Source organism: Notolepis coatsorum (assembly GCF_963971535.1).
Source record: "Notolepis coatsorum genome assembly, chromosome: 19".
In the NCBI taxonomy this organism is placed as follows: domain Eukaryota; kingdom Metazoa; phylum Chordata; class Actinopteri; order Aulopiformes; family Paralepididae; genus Notolepis; species Notolepis coatsorum.
This window is the reverse complement of record NC_140183.1, coordinates 13,140,536-13,166,817: the sequence shown is the minus strand read 5'-3', so window position 1 is coordinate 13,166,817 and position 26,282 is coordinate 13,140,536. Positions and strand designations below refer to the sequence as shown.

General features: G+C 44.7%; 1 protein-coding gene across 1 annotated transcript in view; it reads left to right on the top strand.

Annotated features, from left to right (window-relative positions):
* sntb1 (syntrophin, basic 1) overlaps positions 1-24,404 on the top strand; it is a gene marked incomplete at its 5' end in the record, with an annotated part of 136,734 nt that extends 112,330 nt beyond the window's left edge. The window contains 2 exon segments of the mRNA XM_084336930.1: positions 14,442-14,677; positions 21,639-24,404. Coding sequence (XP_084193056.1) covers positions 14,442-14,677; positions 21,639-21,731 — 329 coding nt within the window. The 3' untranslated portion in view covers positions 21,732-24,404.
* Between the last annotated feature and the right edge of the window lie 1,878 nt (positions 24,405-26,282).

Genomic DNA, 26,282 nt, shown 5'->3' with positions numbered 1-26,282 from the left:
TGAAAATCCCCGCGAGGCATATCCGCCGGCGCCCAGTATTGTGAAACTCCGTGTAGAAATTACAGCAGTGTTTGCGTCTGCTGTAAAGCACTACAGAGCGTCTATTTTGCGAGCCGATATAAGTCTGTGCAGTTTTTTCCCCGCAACGGGTCAAATGCATATAACAGGCGTTGCATCGTCGCCATTCCTTTATGCCAACGGCGCGTTAAATATCTAAATGAACGTCGCGTTGGCTGCTAAAAGCTAAGCAGCTAACCGTGAGAGAGAACAGGAGAGTGGAAAGGGGACTTGGAAGGAGGAGGGGTGGGGGCTGTGGGGGACTGTGTGTGTGTGTGTGTGTGTGTGTGTGTCTGTGTGTGTCTGTGTGTGTCTGTGTGTGTGTTAAAGCTCAATATATAAAAACAAAAGTGAACAGGAGGTCTATTTGTATTAAAAACAATAGATTGTTTTTCATTTAAATGTCTGGAAGAGCTCAAAAATAAATACATCAATTGATATTTCCGTAGCCTTTTTTTTGTTGATCTAAATGTGACTGATTGTGTTAAATGGGCACATAATATCGCCTCATATCGATCGCAGACACCTGAATTGAATCGTATCGTATCGTATCGTGGCAGACTTTGTGATATCGGCAAATATCGTATCGTTGTCCAAAGAATCGATATCGTATCGTATCGTGATGAAACTGATGATTCCCACCCCTAGTGTCAGGTGTGGTGCAGGGTGTCACGTGTGGTGCAGGGTGTCACGTGTGGTGCAGGGTGTCACGTGTCCTGCAGGGTGTCACGTGTGGTGCAGGGTGTCACGTGTGGTGCAGGGTGTCACGTGTGGTGCAGGGTGTCAGGTGTGGTGCAGGGTGTCACGTGTGGTGCAGGGTGTCAGGTGTGGTGCAGGGTGTCAGGTGTGGTGCAGGGTGTCAGGTGTGGTGCAGGGTGTCAGGTGTGGTGCAGGGTGTCAGGTGTCCTGCAGGGTGTCAGGTGTGGTGCAGGGTGTCAGGTGTGGTGCAGGGTGTCAGGTGTGGTGCAGGGTGTCAGGTGTCCTGCAGGGTGTCAGGTGTGGTGCAGGGTGTCAGGTGTGGTGCAGGGTGTCAGGTGTGGTGCAAGACAATGCTTGCCACCACTAGGGATGGGTACCGAATTCGGTTCTTTTGAGGTAACGAACCGAAACATGTCGGTACTACCGAGTATCGAATCAAGTGAGATACGGGGGGGGGGGGGGGGATTTTTTTTTTAGTTTTTTTTTTTTTTTTTAGTTTTTTTCTTTTCATGTCAACGTTCACACGCACAATATATGCTTACCTAGGATTTGACTTGATTCAACAACAAAGCAGTTGGAGCAATGGCAAGCCGAAAACGGTCGAAATTGTAGTTATTTGAAGTTAGGATTTTTTTTTTACGACTGAGGTAGGTAAATAATTTTTTTTTAGACTAAAGTACCGAAAAAAGGTACCGTTGGGTACCGGTATCGATTCACAGGTACCGGTACCGTATCGGTTCAAATGTGAAAGGTACCCATCCCTAGCCACCACTGATTGATAGAACATGTACAGCATGTCACTGCACACATCAAATTACTTGAGCCTTCTCAGAAAAAACAACCGGCTCTGTGCCTTCCTGTGTAGAGGACATCGGTATTCAGAGACCAGTCCAGTTTGTTATCCAGGTGCACACCCAGGAATTTGTAGGACTCCACTATCTCGATGTCTTTCCCTTCTATGTTGACTGAATACAGGGGGGGCTTACATCTCCTGAAGTCCAAGACCATCTCCTTGGTCTTGGAGGTGTTCAGAAGGAGGCCATTTTCTTCACTCCAGGCACCCAATGCTCCCGCCAGGTCCCTGTACTCCCTCTCCTGCCCACTCCTCACACACGCCACAATAGCTGTGTCATCAGAGTACTTCTGGATGTGGCAGGACTCACTGTTGTAGCTAAAGTCCGATGTGTAAAGAGTGAACAGGAAAGGAGCCAAGGCGGTCCCCTGCAGGGCCCCGGTGCTTCTCACCACTGTCCCAGAGACGCATTTCCCCAGCCTGACGAACTGTGGCCGTCCTGTCAGGTAGTCCGTGATCCAGGAAGTGAAGGCGGGATCCACCCCCATCTTTCTGAGCTTGTCTTCCAGTATGGGAGGTTGAATGGTGTTAAAAGCGCTCGAAAAGTCAAAGAATATTATCCTCACATATCCACCTGGCTCATCCTGTTGTCAGTTTTGAAACAGAACATGGAGCTATGAACTCAGAACACTCTCCTGGGTTCTCATGGGGGGGGGGGGGGGGGTACAGGTGTGGGAGGGGAGGTACAGGTGTGGGGAGGGGGGAGGGCAGGTACAGGAGGGGGGAGGGGAGGCATAGATATCTATAGAACACTAGATCGCTTAAGGCGGAGTCACCAGCGTCACTGAACCGCCGCCTTCTTGCTCCAGTTAGCCTTGAGTGAGAGTGAGTGAGCTGCACAGACAAAAATACTCATAACTCGCTGAAATATTGACGGATTTACAAACGGGTTGGTTTGCTATAAACATCAAAGATGTAGTTATGATATTGCATACTTATAAAAAAATAAAATTTTAAAGATGTTTTTTTTTACAAACCGCTCGAATCATAGCCACGTTAATAATGCTTGTAATAAACCAAACCGTTTGTAAATCCGTCAATATTTCAGCGAGTTATGAGTATCTTTGTCTGTGCAGCTCACTCACTCTCACTCAAGGCTAACTGGAGCAAGATGGCGGCGGTTCAGTGACGTCGCTCTCCATTGGCCGGCAGCGCGGGCAAGCTATCTAGTGTTCTATATATATCTATGAGGGGAGGTACAGGTGTGGGAGGGGGGAGGGGAGGTACAGGTGTGGGGAGGGGGGAGGGCAAGGACAGGAGGGGGGAGGGCAGGTACAGGAGGGGGGAGGGCAGGTACAGGAGGGGGGAGGGGAGGTACAGGTGTAGGGAGGGAAATAGTAGAGAGACATAGGCAATACAACTAACTGTAGCCTTGTCCACGTGTGGATGTCTGTCCAAAGAGATGCCCTTTCGTTGGATACAGTTTGTACAGCCATACCTGGGTTGCACTGATTGATTGGTTGAAAGGGCACTTCACTGAAAAACAACAGTGATTTATTTTGTGCACAATATCGCACGTCTCCCAAGGCTCTAAACTGTTCTGCACACATTTGTTTACTTGGACAGTTATTGAGAGTGAATGAGTTCATTCATTCAATCTTTATTTAATCAGGAAGGATCATTGAGAGCTCTCGTTCATAACGACGTCGGGAAATACAACACGTAATAAATACAAAAAAGAAAACCGTATAGAAACAGAAAGTCAATCAATTTAAACATTTAAAATAATTTAAAACAAAGTGGTTTGCTATGAACGATGTCAACTGATCAATAGATACGAATATGCCTACTACTAGTGATGTCATTAGAGAACACTAAATCCTTGTGTTGTGTTAATTACAGCTCAATACAATTATGTAGATGAAAAAATTGAGATACGGATTGCAATAGGGATTGCTCATTTTTCATTTACAGTACATAATTTCATGGAGCTGTAATTAACACAACACAAGGATTTAGTGTCCTTTGATGACATCACTGGTGGCCATATTCCAACTCATTAACTCCCATATTCCAACTCCATTAACCGTGCAAAACGGTTCAGGGCCTTGATATGTGTGAGATTACAGTATGTGCTAAATAAATCGCTGTTATTTTTCGGTGAAGTGCCCCTTTAATCATGTGATTGAATGAGCGATTGGGTTGATTTCATTTGATCATCTTTCATTTCGATGTTTGAAACATTTGCTCTTTCTGACAAGCGACAATAAAAGACAATTAAACTAGAAATAAAACATTAAAGCAACATTTTTGAGAAATTAGCTTATTTGCCATCTACCCCGGAGTTAGACAAGCAGATGCATACCCTTTTCTTCTCTGTGCATGCATTAGGCTTAGGGAACAGCCGCACCGTTAGCCTAGCTTAGCGTCATTCACTGGAAGTTGGTGCCCCCAAGTGGCCTAGTTCCCAACAGTCACGAAATACAACTCCAAATACAACTCCAAAACGTTCCTGTAAACATGTTGTGAGGTGACCTGTGTATTTACCACGTGGAGAAATAAAAATAACGGTGCGGGTGTTCCCGACGTATAATGCATGTACAGGAGAATAAAAGGGTATATATCTGCTTGTCTAACTCCAGGGTAGATGGCAAATTTCCCCAAAAGTTGCTGTGTTCCTTTAAATATGAGAATAACAGTAAATAAACACGCCTATATTGAATCTGTAGTATTTGTGAACTGTTTGAAATTGAGAACTGAATGACTGAACACCTCAGCCTGGCTTCGTACCAGTGTTTTTCTAATAGACCTTAACACATTGACCGCCAATAACGTTGTACGACGGGTTTGCTGGTCATGCGAATTCTGCCAAGCCACGGCGTACGACGTTATTGAGATCATATTTCATTTTCTCGCCATGGTATTCATAATTCCGCCACCCAGCCTCTGCTGAGACAGTGGGACTCTGCACAACCGTGCAACGCTTCAATACCGCCGCCTGGTGGATGATCGGGCGAGTTACAACCGGAAATGGATCTGGTGATCTCGGTGCATCTGGGAAATCCGTCCGGCAGTCACATATTGTTGCGGGACTCTAGACACACATCCGTGTATATGGATCGCTGCCATAACTCAATAATCGATAGGATTTGGGCGTTTATTGCGCCATACAAACCGGAAATGGATCTAGTCGATCGACGTCAAATAAGTGGGATCTTTTTCCTCCAGTCTCATCTGCGAACGGTAAGAGGACAGTAACGTTACTTTCAGCTTGATGGTTTATTCTTTTCAATGCAAACCGCTCTGATCAATATATCACCCATACTACATAAAGCATTTACTGACGATCACGGAATTATAAACGACCCCCCCCCCCCCTTTCATCCGCGCATGATGAGTCATAACGTTTAGGATCGTATTCAGTTGGATTTTTTAATATAGCGTGTATCGCGAATAAACTGCAATCGATAATCTATATTATGCGTTTAGGCCTATAACTAGCGTTCTAGGAATTACTGCAGAAAACGATAAAAACATACTTATATTCTAGATTTTTGTATGAATTTATGAATGAAAAAGTATAACGTTCCTACATCCTGAACGATAGATAATCGATGTTGAATGGACCATAGTAATGTCAATTTAGCAATAAAATTTTAAAAGTTATAGCCCTGCAAAGAACATCTCCATAGGTTAGACTGGTGGCAGTGATCATACATTGATGGATAGAAGCGTGGCAGTCAATGTCTTAATAGAATAGCTTACTTCTACCGTTGACAGGAATCTGATCACAGATACAAAGTGCATCTAGTCATCCTTCATCCAGTGGTCAGTTTAAGAGCTGTCCCATTGACCTTCATCCTGTCGGCTGTGGCACTTTGATAAATCATTATGATGCTTTATTCACAGTAGAAGCCTGGGACAAATATTTGCTGTAGAGTTAGATTAATGTTTAATCACGGTCTGGGCACTGGCCCATGCTGTGGTGTTTTGGAGGAAAGGTAATTTATTTGGTATGGATGTCATGTTTCCATCAACAGCACTTAGTCTGTTGCTGTTGGTGTTGTTGTTATTTAAGTCCAAGGTGACGATTTTAGAGGGTGACTGTCACGATTCTAAGAGCCATTTTATTGGCTATTAATCATGGGCAATATTCTGAGGCAAAAGGAGACTAAATTAATCAACATGACATGACGTAATTATATGTAACAGCATGACTGGACATCACTGGTCATGAAACAGAACAGCACATAGTCTGGAATAACACGGAACAATATAATAATACATAATATAACATAACATAAGACTTATAGTAACCATTAAATCAGCCGAATGCACAATTGGAGGTGGGATTCCCACTCTCCAGGACATTTACACCAGGTGTTGCAGGGCCAAGGCCAAGAGAATAGTCAAAGACTCTAGTCATCCAAACAACTGCCTCTTTGCACTGCTGCGGTCAGGCAAGCGCTATCGGAGTCTCATGGCCAGTACAGAGAGACTCAAAAGGAGCTTCTATCCCCAGGAAAGCACTACCGGAGTCTCATGGCCAGTACAGATAGACTCAAAAGGAGCTTCTATTGATTGATTGATTGAACATTTTATTAACAGATTGCAGAATGGGTACAATACAGTACAGCTACACAGGTGGTGTAAAAGGAGACGATTTATGGACCTCGCTGAACCCTACGCACTGGAGTCGGGCGCTTCAAGTCTTCCATGAAGAAGTGGGGCCTCACGGACAGTGCGGCATGCGAGTGTGGCGAGCCTGAACAGACTGCCAAGCATATAATCACCGGCTGCCCCCTCTACAGCCCGCCCTCAGAAGCTGGTCTTTTCGACGTAGGACCAGAGACGAGGGCGTGGCTGCAGGACACGGAGTTGGCCATCTGATGATACACGAAAGAAGAAGAGGAAGTACAGCTCAATACACACAATTGTTAACACTTTCGCGGCCACTGGGATCCGTCTAATCTCACTCTATAAGGCCAGCTTATCATAACAACCTTTCATTGTGTGTGAGGCTGTTTGTAGAGCTAAATCTATACTTTATATTATTGCTATCTGTCCATTGTCATTGTCAATTGACACTATAAACCGTCCCTTCAATATGCCTTAAATAAATAATTTTATAGCGTTGTGAATATGAACTATATACCGCAATGTTCTGGGGTATTTCCTGGAAGGCGAGATACAGAGCGCTAAGCTAATAACGTTAAATCGAATGGCGTTTCGGCTATACACAAGCTAGAGCTAAAACTCAAAATGTATATTATCGGTATCATGGTCCACCATGAATGCATGAAAGGAGGGGGGGGGGGGGGCGGGGGACGTCGTTTCTGATTATTGATTACCAATAACGGCATTAGCCTCATAGGCTGAACAAGCTCTTACTGTGGGCCGGTTGGATCCCAAAAAGGATTTCCCAGTTATCGATCGCCATCTGGTAGATCAATATGTCCATTGGCTGATGCTATATTCCTTTACTGCATACTGAATTCAGCGTCCCAAAAAGTATTCCAGGCTACATGCTACAGGCATAGCTTCAGGCTAACAAAAAAGGCCAGGTCATGTGACATGTGCACCAATTGTGGGACAGCAAGTTCTGCGCCTATTTCCGGGTCTAACAGCCTGCAAACTACCTGGCGTTCTATCGCCATGCTCTAAGACAAACTCTAACCTTAACCAACTTCGAAAGAGTGCCTAAGCTTAACCGTCGGAAGAAGAAGGGCGTTCTATCGCCATGCTCTAAGACAGTGATTCCCAACCTGGGGTCCGCGGACCCCCTGGGGGTCCGCCAGGGGGCGCAGGGGGTCCGCCAGACATAGACGATTTGAGGTCTATATATTTTTTTTCTTTGTCAGAGAAATATTTAATTAGCATATTTTAATCATCAGAAGCATGAATAGTCTCTCCACTACAATAAAAAATAAAGATAAATAAATAAACATCTAGACATGATTTTTGAACGTTAACAGTAGGCTACCGGGTAGCCGCTAAAACGCGAATCAGTTGACTGTATCACTTTCCGTAGCTAGCCTAGCACGCTAGTTAACTTTCTCGGCTCGTCTGCAGTCAGCCGCCAGAGGCGAAAATGTGTGACAAACGAAAAGGAGATGACGGCAGCTCATCTGCAAAAAAAAGTTAGGACCTACAGCAATCGCGAAAATTACATCACCATGGGCTTCACTGAGGGACCAGACAAACGACCTGAGTGTGTGATTTGTGGAGAAAAGTTGGCAAACTCGAGCCTGAAGCCCAGCAAGCTGAAGAGACATCAGGCGTCTAAGCACCCAGAAACCGTTGGAAGGATCCAGACTTTTTTCGGAGGAAAGAACAGTCTCTCAAGGCGAACAAGCCCGTTGATGTTAGAGTAGCGTGGAGCAGGGGTGGCAGTGATTTACAGAAGGCTACCGAAGCCTCCTTTGAGTGTTCGCTTTTAATTGCAAAAGCAAAGAAACCGCACAATATTGGCGAGCAGCTCATCAAACCAGCCTGCATCAAAATGGTTTAGAAACTGTGCGGCCCACAGGTGGCGGATAAACTAAAATCAGTACCACTCTCGAACAATGTAGTGAAAGACCGAATTGATAAGATGTCAAGTGATTGCGAGCAGCAGCTGTCAGAAAAGCTTAGAAAGGGTCCATTTGCCATACAACTTGATGAAACTGTCGCAGACGAGGCTGTGCTTATCGTTTATGTGCAGTATATCGAAAATGAGGATCTGAAGCAGGACATTCTCATGTCAGTCAACCTTACTACCACCACTCGAGGTGAGGATATTTTTACTGCACTGGATTCTTACTTCATTCAACATAAATGCAAACCGTTCACCATTAGGGCCTGATTTGAGAGGATGAATACAGGATTTGAATATTGGCCAACATTTTGAAATACATATGGTGCAAGATGAGATTTGTTGATTAAAGGCACAAGTCAAAGAAGCATAGTGGGTCTAATTATGATGCATATGCCTGTGTATAAGCAGTTTGTTATTAAAATGACAAAAAAAAGTATTAAAATGACAAAAAAAAGTATTTTGTGGTATTTTATTAGGAGGGGGGTCCAGGAATTTCATCAGAGATGTTTGGGGGTCCCTGGGGGAAAAAAGGTTTGTAACCCCTGCTCTAAGACATAGATATGGTCTCTATCAGAATCCAGACCCAATATAACGTCTGATATTAGTGGGAAAAGCACCATGCGTTTCTGAACAGTAACTATAGATGGTTTCACAGGGATTCTGTTGCTATGGGAACAGTTGGGACCCCAATTATATTGTCTGTCAACTATTTCATTAGCAAACATTGCAACAAGGAAATAAAGGTGGAGTCTATAGGTGGGATATACTGGTAGGGTCTATAGGTAGGGTCTATAGGTTTGGTCTATAGGTTAGGTCTATAGGTTAGGTCTATAGATGGGGTCTATAGGTTAGGTCTATAGGTTAGGTCTATAGGTTAGGTCTATAGGTTAGGTCTATAGATGGGGTCTATAGGTTAGGTCTATAGGTTAGGTATATAGGTTATGTCTATAGGTTAGGTCTATAGGTTAGGTCTATAGGTTAGGTCTATAGGTTAGGTCTATAGGTTAGGTCTATAGGTTAGGTCTATAGATGGGGTCTATAGGTTAGGTCTATAGGTTAGGTATATAGGTTATGTCTATAGGTTAGGTCTATAGGTTAGGTCTATAGGTTATGTCTATAGGTTAGGTCTATAGGTTAGGTCTATAGGTGGGGTCTATAGGTTAGGTCTATAGATGGGGGCTATAGGTTAGGTCTATAGGTTAGGTCTATAGGTTAGGTCTATAGGTTAGGTCTATAGGTAGCTGTTGTTATGCTCCAGATAAAACTCAGATGAGTTAAAGCACCAGAGGTTTCTGTCCGAGAATAACCTCTCAGGCTTCCTTTGGTTGTCATGGTAACTAACTTCTGTTCACCTCCTCCCGCTTACCGTTCTGTCATTCTCATTCACCCCTCTCTCTCTCTCTCTCTCTCTCTCTCTCTCTCTCTCTCTCTCTCTCTCTCACTTATTCACTCATTCACTCTTCTATTTGTGTCATTCGTTCCTCTTTGTCCTTCTCCCTCTCTTTTCCTTTCACTCATTCACTAGTCTCTCCCTCTCTCTCTCCCTCTCTCTCTCTGCTCCCACCATAGGGCTGAAAGGAGGGTCTTTGTTTTGTACTGAAAAGCCCCTTTCTCTCTCTCTCTTCTCTCTCTCTCTCTCTCTCTCTCTCTCTTCTTTCTCTCTCTCCCTCCCTCTCTCTCTTTGGGTGGGAAACTCTGCTTCCCTCTCACATCAAGCATCTCAGGTAGAGGGAGTAGAGTTTCTCTGTCCTGAACAACAACCTTGTTTTCAACATACAGACACTTTTCACTTTACTACTGATTTTAGTCTCATAAAGTCTTGTTTACAACCAGTTTACTACTGATTTTAGTCTCATAAAGTCTTGTTTACAACCAGTTTACTACTGATTTTAGTCTCATAAAGTCTTGTTTACAACCAGTTTACCACTGATTTTAGTCTCATAAAGTCTTGTTTACAACCAGGTTACCACTGATTTGAGTCTCATAAAGTCTTGTTTACAACCAGTTTACCACTGATTTTAGTCTCATAAAGTCTTGTTTACAACCAGTTTACCACTGATTTTAATCTCATAAAGTCGTGTTCACGATTATATAATTATTATTTCATCATGTATCAACATTTTGTGTGTATGTGTGTGTGTGGGGGGGGGGGGGGGGGGGGGGGGGGGGGGTCAAATTATTTTATGACTGAAAAGATAAATGGGATTCCAGATATATACATCAAAGTCTGAGACATACCAGCTCTTCCTCTTCAGATGCTGTTTTCCTTTGATGCACGTGTGTGTGTTTGTGTGTGACCATGTATGTGTGTGTTTGTGGGCAAACATTTTAGAAATGCTTCTATATCTGTGTCCATTAACACTGGATATATTAACGTGTGTGTGTGTGTGTGTGTGTGTGTGTGTGTGTGTGTGTGTGTGTGTGTGTGTGTGTGTGTGTGTGTGTGTGTGTGTGTGTGTGTGTGTGTGTGTGTGTGTGAATTCATGCACGTGTGGATGCGTGCATGGACACAGTTGCCGCTATTGCAAATTAATGCACCTTTAGCCTGCTGTTATGATGAAGTTCAATAAAAAAGATGATGTATATTTATGAAGATGTACAGTTACAGCGACAACACTTGCAATAAATAATATCACTAACTATCTTGATAACTGGCAGCACTGTGCTGCACTGATTTGTCAAAAGCATTTCATACTGTTGATCATAATATTTGAATAAATAATAAATAATCTTCCATAGGTTTGGAGGAGCTTTCTGCTAACTGGCTTTATGATTATTTCTCAGAGAGAACTCAAGTTGTTCTTTCTGATGGTATCAAATCAAGCTCCCTTGAAATTAGTAAAAGTGTCCCAAAAGGGTCTATTCTGGGTCCTCTTTTATTTACATAAATAATAAGTAAGGGATAATGTATAGCTACGAGGTCATTGTCGCAAAATAATTGACAGACACAGAGTTTAAAATACCGAGCCGCCTCGGCGAGGTGTTTTAAACGTCAGTGAAGGTCAATTATTTTGCGACAATGATCGAGTATAGCTATACATTATCCCGCTTATTACATGGCTAACTTACTAACAATATACCTAATTCATTTTACATCGACTCGCAACACTGGTTCTGGCTCCGCTGAGTGCTCATCGCTCCGCCCCCCAGCAGCTTCCCCGGCAGCCGGCAGTGTCTGATTGCACTGATGTCAGTGGGCTTGATTGCAAACAGCTGCGCACAGCGGTCATTATTGTCCCACAGCGGTCATTATTGTGTAATATCGGACCTCTGACGCGCGCTATTGACCAATCACAAGCAAGCATTTCGGCGAATGTGAAAACTCCATGTAATAAGGTATGTTATTCTTCACATGGTGATGTACATTTTTATGCAGATGATACAAGCTTGTATGCCACTGGCTCCACTCTTAAACTGGCCATTACAAATCTGTATAGTCTGCTTTTGATGCCTTTCAAATATATCCCATAGCAAGCTTATCTTAAATTCCAATAAAACTAAATACTCTTAACTCATTCCCCGCCAACAACATTTATATACGTTATAGGGCGCCATCCTTTGAACGCCAACCACGTATATATACGTTATTTGATTGATATATATGATATAGATTTGATTTGGGAATAGTAGCGTGTACAGGCAAGAAACGGCAAAGTTTATAGTATAATTGACGTATAAGGCTATTACTCAGCCTTTCAGGAATTACCCCAGACCGCTCTAAAACCATACTTATATTCACCACGGTATAACACGGGAATGTATGGATGAAAAAATTTATTCTTTTTCACATATTGAACGATAGATAGGTGATGTCAAATGGGCCATAGTATTGTATCCATAGCTATAATATAGAATATAGTTATAGCTCTACAAACAAGGTGACGCACTCCTATCTTTTAAAGCGTGGCAGTGCTAGAACGGGACCAGTCTAATCCCCGGCGGTCAATGAGTTAATATTAGTATTCATACACTTCAGGGTTTTTTAATCTGTAGAATCGTATAAATACTTAGGGATTTGCTTCAATAATAGGCTCTCTTTATACACCCATGTGGAACACCTGTCTAAAAAGTTTAAAGTAAAAATGGGATTATTGTGTAGAAACAATTCATGCGTTACTACTGCCAGTCAGAAGACCATTGTACAATCAACAAGTCTGTCTGTATTTGATTATGGTGACATTCTGTACATGTCTCCCTCCACCTTGACCCCCCCCCCCCCCCATGCTCTGTATCACAGTGCACTGCGTTTTATCACTGGAGATACATTTCTCACTCGCCATTGTATTTTATATGAAAAAGATGGCCTTCTTTGACTAAGAGAAGAGATATGTATTGCATCTTATGTATCTATAAGGCTCTGGTTATCAAACGTACTGTCCTACTGTATCTCTGCTCTTTGATTGCTTTTAAATACAGCACATATGGTACTAGGTCACAGGATTACATAGCTTTAGATAAGCCAACTGAGCTTGGCAAGACGTTGCTTGTTCATGCGATCTACAGCTCGTTGACTGATATATGTCTTTATATTGTCTATTGGGTCGCTCTTGAAAAAGAGACCTTGGTTTCAAGAGATCCAAAAGAGAGTGAGGCTACTTCTGGCAAGTCATGGAGACCTTGAAGTTGACCTACAGTAGTCGGTCGACAGGTGTTTGTCCGCTTTAACCATTCGGGCTGTCACACACTCGCTCGCCCGTCGCGGCACTTTGCTCTCATCTGCCGGCTCCGGGCTGTGTTTTTGCCGATCAACCAATACATTGTTGGAAAGTTGAATTTGCCGCCTTTCGATCGTCACCACACTCAACCTATTGCGTGATTCCATTCTCGAGTTACAAGACGAAACATCCGGCGAGCATCATTTGATAAGCCGTTCGGATGAGTGACCACGTCCGGTTGTGAACGGTCCCTGAACTGACCAGTCACCGCTGATGGCGAAAATTATTGACCACCGTTGTAGCTCCGAAAGCGATCTCAGACGAGTGCTGAGAGTGGGGGAAGGTGACACAAGAAGACGAAGAAGTCCATTGTTTTGACTAGAGCATCGAAATGAATGGCAGCGGACGGCCATTTTTTATAATCATGCCGAATTTGTACCGGTACACACGTTACAAAGACCTTTGTAAAACATTCATTTTCCGTGAGATTTTTATAAACTTTGGACCTGTACTACATAAGACTTCAGGCTATGGAACCTTTATGTTTTCCAGCTCCTACCTCTCAGCTGGAACTTAAAAACAGGCATCTGGCAACCTGTAAAAATAAAACCTTTACTTCAGTGTGTTCAAACCTCTGTTACTCTATTTCATTAGCACTCATGTTACCTTTCAAAATAGAGACCAGACCCATGCATGTGCTATACGTATAAAGTATAATAAATCACAAATTACTTTGGGTATGCGATGGTCAAAAAAAGCAAGCCCCATTTTTGCCCGCTCCTCAAGAGGTTAAAGACCATTTTACTTGCAGCGTTTCTCTCACACAATGTGACTTGTGACTCAATTTGTTGCAGGAAAAGATACATGGGATTCTAGATACATACATCAAAGTCTGAGACATACCAGCTCTTCCTCTTCAGATGCTGTTTGCCTTTGATGCACGCGTGCATGTGTGCGTGTTTGTGTGTGACCATGTGTGTGTGTGGTGTGTGGTGTGTGTTGTGTGTGTGTGTGTGTGTGTCTCTACCTCAGCCGGCTCCTCAGCCTGCAGCGAGGCAGTGAGACTAGGATTAGATTAAATCTGTGGACAGATTAGCAGACGTTCACTGAGTACATTGTTAAGTAGTCAACAAAGGAGACGGTAAGACAGGCTTTCAGGAAACACACACACATACACACACACATATATATATACATAAACACACACACACGCTGTTCACGGACGACTCAGCCCTGCTGGTCTCTGACAGGGACAAGTTGCAGGTTGAAAAAGCCCTCAGCTCTGAACTCGGCAGAATCTGCACCTGGCTCGCTGATAACAGACTATCATTACACCTGAGTAAAACAGAGTCCATTCTCTTTGGATCAAATAACAAACTCAGCCAGACCGACGGCTTCTCTGTTCCAGTGGGTGACAATTATTGTCACAAGGAAAGATGAAATTACCTACCTGGGTTCCATCCTAGAGGCAAATCTTTCCTGTGACAAAATGGCATCCAATGTAATAAAAAAAAGTCAACCAACGAACAAGATTCTTGTATCAGATCTCCTCTCTGGTAAACAAGAACACCACTGTCGCCCCCCGTGTCTTTACTCTCGTGCCTGTGGGGAATTCAGCCTTTGACTCGTGCTCTCATCTCTTCTGATCGCTCGCTCACAGGTTGTCTCTATCAGGGCCAGGAGTGCCGGCTGGTGGTACACTATGAGCAGGGCTTCTCCGTGCTGGCCGACCCCGACCAGGGTGAGGGGGAGACCGGGGAGGGGGGAGGAGCGCACACCCCCCCCAGGGCCAAGGCTGGGCCGCTCCTCTCCTACGCCTTCGAGAAGCTCAAGATGTCCTCGGACGACGGGGTGCGGATGCTCTTCCTCGACTTCGGGGGGAAGGAGGGAGAGATTGTGAGTAATTCTTCACCCTCTTTACCCTTTTCACAATTTGGGGGGAAGGAGGGAGAGATTGGGCCTCATTCAACAATACTCTCTTATTATTTTTCCTATATTCTTGCTTACCTGTCTGTTAAGAGAACAATAAGAAAAGCCACCGCCACATTCATCAAGCCGTTCTTAAAGTCCAAATCTGAACCAAATAGAACCAATCAAAGGCAGAGATTTTCTTAATTTTATTTTTTTTGAGAACGCACATGGCCGGGAAAAAGACGCTACACACACACACACACACACATACACACAGACAGACTTGCTGGGAGGTGCACCAGTGCGACAAGAGAAAACATCCAGTCGCACTGCGCTGATATTTGGTCTCAAAATGCGACCAAAACGGGCGCACCCTGGAGCCCTGTAATACACTTTATTTGTATAGCACCTGTCATACAATAATTGCAGCTCAAAGTGCTTCACAGTAGCAAAAAAATACATTCAATCACATAGTTCTTCACATTAGGATCTAACATCCCAATAGGCCTCTTTGTTTACGGTTTGTATTAAAATATTGCAGTAGTGCAGTGGAATAAAATAGTTAGTAAAAATAGAATAGAGAATAAATCAATAACATTTTATAAAATAGCCCTCATTTACAATACAATAATCACAGTGTCGATGTAATAAGTCTAGGTGGCACAGTGCATAAGAGGTAGTAAGATATAATTAGCATAGAACTGACACATGCATTTTACAGGAAGTGCATAGAAATAGTGATTTACCACAATTAACCTCTTAAGCCTGACGGGTCCGGTACCAGACCCAAAATGACATCACATCATAAATCCATGTCTACAGACTGTATGGATTAATGTTGCGTTTTTATTTAAATTTTTTGCAGCCAAGAGTAAAGACCCAAACAGCAGTCATAGTGTATATTTTCAACAATACGTTTGTTTACCAATAGGTTAACAGAACTTTAACTCAGTGCGCTTAAAGGTAACACACATGAATGCTTGTGCTGACTATGACCCATGCTTTATATGAGTTCTGCAATATGGGCTTATGGTAGATTGTTTGATTTCTGTGGTGAATCGAATAGCGCAAATGAAATAACCACAGGAATACTATAAATCACTACAGTATTTCTGTAGTAAATCTATAGTGCAAATGAAATAAACACAGGGATACTATAAATCACTACAGTATTTCTGTAAATGCCATCGTCCCTAAAGCGGGGACAAATCTAATCAAGCGGCCAAAAACCTTCATAACCGCGGAGACACATTTTACAGAAGCCCAGTTGGCTCAAGTTCTCCTTTCCTGCTCAAAGTTTACTGAAAGCAAATAACACTCTTTTTTATTTCAAACCCCCAGTCAGTTACCGTAGAGATTTTATTTTATAGATTTCCTGAGGTTCAAAGGAGGGGAAGCCCTAAACCACATTGCCGATCCGCCCCCAAAGTGAAAACCAAACCAAAGCTCAGCTCCTAATTGGAAATTGGAAAAGGAGCGGAGTCCCGCGACAGGGCAGCCTGCTAGGGAAGCCCAGTAGTACTCTCCACGCCGGACCCAGACACGCGGGAACGTCCTCCCGTTTTGGATCTCAGTCGGAGGGAATCGTTTCAAGTTCTCACTCTCGCCTCGGTCCCAGTGGATCCCCGGGCCTCTCTCACGCGGACACCACTTTATAAATAGTTAACCAGGCGGGGCCGACAAAGTCTCCGAAGGGAAGGCGAAGTCATTTGATGTCCGCCTCAGTGACGCTGAACGGTCTCTACAAGCAGCCGCCCGTGCAAGCCTGGCGGCGTCTCCACCGCTCAGAGCTCGCTGAGGGGCGTCGCGGCTGCCAATCACAGGCCCCTCCAGGCCTCACGTTGAAGAGGAATTCATTGTCGAAACCTGGCGTCTCTCAAGTGGGTCAACTTTTTCAGGAATTGAGAAAAACAACCCTTGTTTTTACATCGACACGTGTGTGCGTGTGTGTGTGTGTGTTTTTGAAACATTGGGCTTTGAATGGGTTTCATTGTCTGAATGAATGAATGAATGAATGAATGAATGAATGAAAACTTTATTTAACAGATTGCAGAATGGGTACAATACAGTACGGCTCAATACATACAATTGTTAAGGGGATGCAGACCTGAGAAAGACGTTTGTCTTGTTTCCATCAGGGTCCCCCATTTTCAATTCATATAGACATTTATGACATACACAACATACATGACATTTATGGCATAGGGACATATAGGTATTTAGTACTGATACATTTGTGACATAGGCGGTATTCAAATATACAGTACTGTTACCCCTAGATCCTGACAGAGTATATACATATGATGGGGAGGGGACTGTACATTAGGAGGGGGTGGGTGGGTGGGAGGGAAATATACATACAGCGGGGAGGGAATATATACATGCGGTGGGGAGGAGACTGTCTATTAGGAGGTGGTGGGGTTTTTGGGCATTTACGGTGGCCAGTTTCGAATTGCAGCCTCCCGTAGGTGCTCTTTAAGGGCGGTTTTGAATGTGGGCAGGGATTCACATTCCTTTACAGCTTTGGGTAGGGCGTTCCACATTGTTGTGGCATAATTGCGAAACGTGTTTAGTCCCTTGTTTGAGCCGAATCTGGGTTTAACATGATTTGTTGAGCTTCCTCTGGTGTAGTGGTTGTGGTATTCACTGACCTTTGGGAAGTATTTTGACATGTACATGGGCACCCCGGTCGTATAGTGTATCTTGTAGACCAGGCCCATTGCAAGTTGCTGTACTCTGTCGTCTACTCTAAGCCATCCTAGGTTGGCAAAGTGGGCAGGGGTGAGGTGGGTTCTGGGGTTCAGGTCAAGTAGTAGTCTGACCAGTTTGTTTTGTGATGTTTGTAATTTAGTTTTAAGCGCCTTTGAGGTGCTTTGGTACCATGAGGTGCACGCATAGTCATAGTACCCTTGAATGAGTGCTCCTGCCAGAGTCTTCAGGGTATTCTTGTTTACCAGAGAGGAGATCCGGTACAAGAATCTAGTTCGTTGGTTGACTTTTTTTATTACATTGGATGCCATTTTGTCACAGGAAAGATTTGCCTCTAGGATGGAACCCAGGTAGGTAATTTCGTCTTTCCTTGTGACAATATTGTCACCCACTGTAACTGAGAAGCCGTCGGTCTTGCTGAGTTTGTTATTTGAACCGAAGAGAATGGACTCTGTTTTGCCCATGTGTAATGATAGTTTGTTATCAGTTTGTTATCAGCGAGCCATATGCAGATTTTGCCTAGTTCCGTGCTGAGGGTTTTTTCAACCTGCAATTTGTTCTTGTCAGAGACCAGCAGGGCTGAGTCGTCCGCAAACAGGAACAAGTTGCAGTCACAGGCTGACGACATGTCATTTGCATAAATTAGGAAGAGTAGCGGTCCTAGTATGCTTCCTTGTGGAACACCACAGCTCACTGTGAGGGGGGGGGATAGAGTACCGTTTACCTCTACCATCTGTTCTCTCCCCTCCAGGTAGGATTGCATCCAGCTCACTGATAGGCTATCAAAACCAATTGCTTTTAGCTTGTCCATTAGAATGGAGTGATTGACAGTGTCGAAGGCCTTTTGTAGGTCCAGCATGACCATGCCGCAGTATTTGCCAGCGTCCACTTCTTGTTTGATGTGGTCGTTCAAATAGAGGAGGCATGTGTCAGTGGAGTGGGACGTTCTGAAGCCAGATTGGAATTCGTAGATTAGGTTTTTTTCCGCCAGGTACTTTTCGACCTGTTCGTAGACTATTTTCTCCATGACTTTCGAGATGGAGGTAAGAATAGAAACAGGGCGGTAGTTGCCTGGGTCTAATTTGCTGCCCTTTTTGTGTAGAGGGGTCACTCTCGCAATTTTGAAGTCCTTGGGGACGTGCCCCTGTCTTATAGAGAGGTTTATTATGTGTGTGATGACTGGGGTGATGGCGGCTGCTGCGTCTCTGAGGAATTTGGAGGGGATGTTGTCATGGCCAGTGGCCTTGTTAGGTTGGAGGGCGCTCAATTTTTTGAGTACCTCATCGGTTGTTACCATTTCAAGTTTGAAGTCGTCTTTGTGGACCCCTAGGTTTTCGTTAAAGCGTGCTCACAATATCGAGTTGTACGGTTTTTGCCCGACAGTGACGTGTTGCAGTCTAGTTTTCACCGTCTCTAGATTCCGAGACAGTTATAGAAATGGCTTCGGCTGTTAATTTGATTGTATTCCTTCTTAACCAGGAATAGTGTCATTGAGATAAAAAATCTCTTTTACAAAAGCGTCCTGGCCGCGACAAGCAGCACAAGGGTTGCAGACATAACGAGATATAACAAGATATAACGAGACATAACAAGATATAACAAGATATAAGATAAGATAACATATACCTTTATTGATCCCCTTGGGGAAATGCAGGCATCATAGCAGCATGGGGGAGGGGGGAGGGGAGGTACAGGTAGATGATACAGATACAGGTCATAGAGTTATAGTACAGTGGAGAAGTAAACATTTAAATTAGGGCTGTCAGTTTATCGCGTTAATTAGATAAATTAATTACACAGCAAATTATCGCGTTATGAAAATTAACTCAAAATTAATAATTAATAATAACTTTTTTCTTTTATTTTTAAATTTAAATATTTTATCTGATTCATTCCATAAGAATGTAGAATACACATTTACAGATTTTTTTTTTTTAATATGGTCCATTTGCATGTTCTTGGTATCTGATTCTAGGGACATCTATGGATCTCAGGGAATGTATTCCCAGTGTCAGAAATACTGTGTCTGTTACTAGGCTTGAGTAAATTGTAATGAACCAAATGAGAATATCAATTACATTTTGTTTATCTTTGACTGTGAATAACACCATGCTAAAATTGACCAGACCTGAAAAATCTAAGCAAATGAATAAATGGAAGATGATTAAACGGAAGGTTTTGTAGATACAGTGCTGAATTCTGCCATCCGGACACATGCCATTTGATTATGATTATAGAATATAGAATATCAGGCCTAAAATGGTTATGCGATTAAAATGCAATTAATTAGATTAATTCATTACAAATCCTGTAATTAATTAGATAAATTATTTTAATCGCCTGACAGCACTAAACGAGACATAACAAGACATAACAAGACATAACAAGATATAACGAGACATAACAAGGCATAATAAGATCTAACCAACTTCTTTGTATTTTCAAATGAGAAACCAAACATAGGCACCGTCTCTAATCATAGTCAGACAGTAGATGCGCCACCACTTCCAATGTAAGAAAATATACAATTTAACATAAGATAAGAATGAAATGTGTTTGGGACTCCATACACCAGTTTCACAATAAAAGCGTAAAAAGCAGCATCAGTAAAAAAAAAAAAAAAAAAAAAAAAAACACATTGCAACCAAAGTTAGCCGTGGATAAAAAAAAAGAAAGAAATGCATGTCTGTTGGGAAATCAAGCCTTTTTTATCTGTTACCTCCTGAAAAGGAGGAGGTTTCAGAAACCCTGGTGCCTCCGGGTCCAGAGGGCAGATCTGAGACCTGCTGCTATGGTGACTTAGAGGCACAGAGTCAACTTGAGCTCCCAGTGTAAACCTCCGCCGCCGCTATAGACAGGATGTGAGTCAGTCCCCGGGGAAGCCCTCCATCACTCACATACTGTGTGTGTGTGTGTGTGTGTGTGTGTGTGTGTGTGTGTGTGTGTGTGTGTGTGTGTGTGTGTGTGTGTGTGTGTGTGTGTGTGTGTGTGTGTGTGTGTGTGTGTGTTTAGCTCAAACTGGGTTTTTTGTGTGGCAATCTAATCCTTGATTCATGGGGAATTGCTGACTGTTGGGTTAGTGTGTGTGTGCGTACGTACGTGCATGCAAGCGTGTGTGTGTGTGTGCTTGTGCAAGTGTGCTGAAGACATACTTTCACTGTGGCACGTGGAAGTAATGACTTTTTCTTCTTGCTTCTCTCCACTTCATTCCTGCTTTTTCTACTTTCGCTACTTTCTCTCCTCCCCTCCTCTCCCACCCTCTCCCCTCCCCTCCCACCCTCTCCCCTCCTCTCCTACCATCTCCTCTCCCACCCTCTCCCCTCCCCTCCCACCCTCTCCCCTCCTCTCCTACCATCTCCTCTCCCACCCTCTCCCCTCCCCTCCCACCCTCTCCCCTCCTCTCCTACCATCTCCTCTCCCACCCTCTCCTCTCCCCTCTCACCCTCTCCCCTCCCACCCTCTCCTCTCCCCTCTCACCCTCTCCCCTCCCCTCCCACCCTCTCCCCTCCCCTCCCACCCTCTCCCCTCCTCTCCTACCATCTCCTCTCCCACCCTCTCCTCTCCCCTCCTCTCCCACCCTCTCCTCTCCCCTCTCACCCTCTCCCCTCCCCTCCCACCCTCTCCCCTCCCCTCCCACCCTCTCCCCTCCTCTCCTACCATCTCCTCTCCCACCCTCTCCTCTCCCCTCTCACCCTCTCCCCTCCCACCCTCTCCTCTCCTACCCCCCCATCTCCTCTCCTACCCTCTCCTCTCCTACCCCCTCCTTTCCTCTCCTACACTCTCCTCTCCTACCCCCTCATCTCCTCTCCTACCCTCTCCTACCCCCTCCTTTCCTCTCCTACCCTCTCCTCTCATACCCTCTCCTCTCCTACCCTGTTCTGCTCTGCTCTGCTCTGTTCTGCTCTGTTCTGCTCTGTTCTGTTCTGCTCTGTTCTGCTCTGTTCTGCTCTGTTCTGTTCTGTTCTGTTCTGTTCTGCTCTGTTCTGCTCTGCTCTGCTCTGCTCTGTTCTGCTCTGTTCTGCTCTGCTCTGCTCTGCTCTGTTCTGCTCTGTTCTGCTCTGTTCTGTTCTGCTCTGTTCTGCTCTGTTCTGCTCTGTTCTGCTCTGTTCTGTTCTGCTCTGCTCTGCTCTGCTCTGTTCTGTTCTGCTCTGTTCTGCTCTGCTCTGTTCTGCTCTGCTCTGTTCTGCTCTGCTCTGTTCTGCTCTGCTCTGCTCTGCTCTGTTCTCCTCTTCTCCAGCAACTGGACCTCCACTCGTGTCCGAAGCCGATCGTCTTCATCCTCCACTCCTTCCTGTCGGCCAAGATCTCCCGCCTGGGCCTGGTGGCCTGACGCCGGCTGATCGCCCTGAAGACGAAGCGACCCGCCTGTCCCCCGGGACCCGGGGCTCATCGGGACCCACGGAGACCCACGAGGCCAGAAAGACCCGCCACGTAGCTTTGATAAATACTGCCATATACAGTCGTCCAGATCCGGTCTCAACCCGGTTCTCCTCTCGCCGCCGTCTGAGAATCCTCCTCCTCCTCCGACCGACACTGGATGGAGGAACGGTCTCGTTGTTTTGGGGGGGTGAAATATGCCTTTAACGAACTGTGTGTGTGTTTTGTGACGGGGGGTGAAACACTCCTTTAACCCTTTCACTGCCACACTACAGAAGGTTAACCCTTTACTATCACACTACCGCCGGTTACCGTCGGTAGTGTGATAGTAAAGGGTTAACCTGCTGTCGTGTGGCAGTGAAAGGGTCAACCTGCTGTCGTGTGGCAGTGAAAGGGTCAACCTGCTGTCGTGTGGCAGTTAAAGGGTTAACCTGCTGTCGTGTGGCAGTGAAAGGGTCAACCTGCTGTGGTGTGGCAGTTAAAGGGTTAACCTTCTGTCGTGTGGCAGTTAAAGGGTCAACCTGCTGTCGTGTGGCAGTGAAAGGGTCAACCTGCTGTCGTGTGGCAGTGAAAGGGTCAACCTGCTGTCGTGTGGCAGTGAAAGGGTTAAGGGTTGCAGTGACTGAAGGATGGTCTTGGAGCAGAAGGACTGCTCGGCTAAACGCGGTAGCGAGCATTTTTACAGCACGGTGTACCTGTAGAACGAACGAGTATGTGACAAATAAAACCTGATTTCATTTGATTTCATTTGAATTGAGATCGAGACTCAAGAGGGGGAAGAGAAGAAGGGGACAGTGACGTCACTCTCAGTCAGAATTGTTTGATTGACACGTGCCGAGGGGCGGGTTTACCTGCTTTTGAATGAGGATGTTTGGACAATCTGTTATTCTACTGGATTCCAATATGACTAAGATGAGTTTTTGACAAGAATATTGTCACGGCACATGTTGTGTTGAATGCACCCGATTGTTTGACTGTATGTGACAACAGTGTCCACTCCTTTTTGTGTTAGGATGGACATTACAATGACCCTGATCTCTGACTGAACTCTTTTCGGATGCTTGGCCAGTTGATTGTGCTTTTACTGGTTGAACTGAGATCTGTGGAAGTGAAAGTGAAATCTTGTGCCATCAAGCAAACAGACGTTATGAGTTAATCCACTATGAGTTATTGAGAGTTTCAGAAGTTCCTCATCAAAATGTTTCATGAAAACATATCAAGTGAATTTTTTCTTCTTTTCTTTTTTTAAACACATCATGCACAGAATATAATAGTATTTGAAAAGATGTCCAACATCAAACTCAACCATGTACACCTGACATTAAAATCCCAATGGAGATTAAAGGGATAGGTCTGATTTTTGCAACCCTAGCCATATGTGCTACTTATCAATGATGTTATTGATTGGTGAAGTCCCCTCTCACCACAAGCCGTGCTGTTCCTCAGACTAAGACAAACCAATGCCAAGTCAATGGGGTCAGTCAGCTTGTACAGAGAGGAGCTTGACCCCATTGACTTTGCATGGGTTTGTGGCTAACTAGCCGCGGCTAGCATGAGGAACAGCATGGTTTGTGGCTAACTAGCCGCGGCTAGCATGAGGAACAGCATGGTTTGTGGCTAACTAGCCGCGGCTAGCATGAGGAACAGCATGGTTTGTGGCTAACTAGCCGCGGCTAGCATGAGGAACAGCATGGTTTGTGGCTAACTAGCCGCGGCTAGCATGAGGAACAGCATGGTTTGTGGCTAACTAGCCGCCGCTAGCATGAGGAACAGCATGGTTTGTGGCTAACTAGCCGCGGCTAGCATGAGGAACAGCATGGTTTGTGGCTAACTAGCCGCCGCTAGCATGAGGAACAGCATGGTTTGTGGCTAAGATAAAGCTCTACCGATCAACGACATCATTGGTAAGTACATGTAGCAAATAGTTCCAAAAATCTGAATGATCTTATTAATGCTACCAAGCCACGTGTAAACATCCAGAATGGATTGTAGACGTTTATCCAAACTGCCTCCATGGGTGGCTCAGGATCAGCATCGGTTGTGTTTACACTGTGCTCCATTTAGACACACAGTCCAGATGCAATGGGGTGATATTGCCAGGTTTTCCTCAGACCCGGGATCCACAGAGATCCTGTCAACTGTGTGATCTACTGTCAGACCCGGGATCCACAGAGATCCTGTCAACTGTGTGATCTACTGTCGGACCCGGGATCCACAGAGATCCTGTCAACTGTGTGATCTACTGTCAGCTTCCTCCTCATCTCTATAAATAATACACATCCCAGTGACCAATGACACACAGTGAGATTGTAAAACGATCATTTAGACAGATGATTTTCTTTTGTATTGTTCGTTGTTGTTCTTTGTTCTCTGTTTTGAATCCTTCTACGCTGTAGAATAAACACACTAATCTTTTCATGCTGGTACTAAAGCGATACTGCAGTACTGTTTAGTGTCCTTGCGGAACGCCTGTGTTCGGCGAGTCATTCAGCACGTAGCAACGACTTCAAACAAAAAGGCCTGAAGTCGAAAGAACTCTGTCCAAAATGGCTGCTTTGGGATGCGGATAATTGGGATGCCGTTGGCAGCTATTGTATTATTCAGATGATGAGGCTTCGTTTTTAAGTCAGCCGATGCACATAAATCACATATTTAACAAATTAACTAAATGAGTTGTGTCTTTATTTTTTCTGTCATTGTGTAACTGTGTCCACTTCCGCATCATTGATGTTGAAAACAAATGACCGGAACATAATTCACTTTTAATTAAATTGAATATGAAGTGTAATTTAATGATGGAGCATTTATTTGTACTTATTCCTTTAAGAGTATGTATATGACATCCTTAGTTCGCGCATCAAAATCTCCTAAATACTTTAGGATATACACACCCTGGGTAGCGTAGAGGTCTAAATACTTTAGGATATACACACCCGGGGCAGCTGGGTAGCGTAGAGGTCTAAGCACTCGCCTACCACCACGAGAGAGTTCAGTTCCTGGCAGCGGTACCTGCGGCTCGGTCAGTCGTCCCTACGGACACAGTTGTTAGTGTTCACGATGGGAAGCCAGTGGGGGAGTCCTGTCAAGTCAAGAGTCAAGAGTTTTATTTGTCACGGCATACAAGTATACAATGGAATGCGGGGGGTCTTGCCCGCAACGATTGTGCATAATACAATAGTAATATATAATAATATAATAAGAATCCAATAGAACGACATTGTGCAATAATACAAGTAATCAAAGTAGGGCATATCGGTATATGTACATGAGTTATTTACAGAGCATGGTAGGACATGCTAGGTCCTGTGGTAGTGCAATACACTGTTAGCTACTGTTAGCTATGTACACTGCTATACAATGCTATATTATACAATCTCAAGTTATACTATACTATTCGTAAAGTGGCCTTTCCTTTTGTAAAGTGACCATAAGTGTGAGCGTGTGCAGCATGAGTGTGTGTGTGCTCATGTTAAAGTGGCTGCTAGTGTGTGAGCGTGTGTGGAGAGTTCAGTGTTCAAGGCTCTGATGGCCTGGGGGAAGAAGCTGAGCCGAAGTCTCTCTGTCCTAGTTGCTGGTGTTCGCAGGCGTCTGCCTGACCTCAGCAGCATGAACAGGCTGTTGTTGGGGTGGTGAGGGTCTTTCATTATTCTGCAGGCTCTGGATTTGCACCTCTTGTTGTATAGAACCTGCAGGGGTGGTAGTGCAATACCCGTGGTACACTCGGCTTAGCCCACCACTCTGTAGGGCCTTCTTGTCCTGTGCCGTGCTGTTGCCATACCAGGCAGTGATGTTTCCAGTCAAGATGCTCTCTACAGCTCCGGAGTAGAAGGACTGGAGTATCTACCCAGATACTCTGAACTTCCTTAACTGTCTCAGGTGGTAGAGGCGCTGCTTCGCCTTTTTTACGACTGAGTCTATGTGTGTTGTCCATGTCAGATCCTCTGCGATGTGGACCCCCAGGTACTTAAAGCTGCTCACCCTGTCCACGGTAGCCCCGTTTATCCTCAGTGGTGTGTGTGTCCCCTGCTGTCTCCTCCTAAAATCCACAATCAGCTCCTTGGTTTTACCAATGTTCAGGAGCAGGCTGCGTTCCAGTACCTCAACCTCCTCCCGGTAGGCCTTCTCGTCGTTGTCAGAGATCAGCCCCACCACCACTGTGTCGTCCGCAAACTTCACTATGGAGTTGGAGCTGAACTTGGCCACACAGTCATGTGTGTATAGTGAGTACAGCAGGGGGCTCAGAACACAGCCCTCTGGTCGTTGCAACAGCGACTCCTACTGGTCGGTTGGGGTGCCCGTACAGCAAAGAGGGGGGTCGTGCGTTACATTCTTCCAGTGAAACCCCTCGCTGTCAGGTGAAAATAAGTGGCTGGTGACTCCACATGTATCGGTAGTCTACACCCTCTCCAGACCAACATAGGATGCACATGGTAGTCTACACCCTCCCCAGACCGACAGTAGGGCAGCATGTGGTAGTCTACACCCTCCCCAGACCGACAGTAGG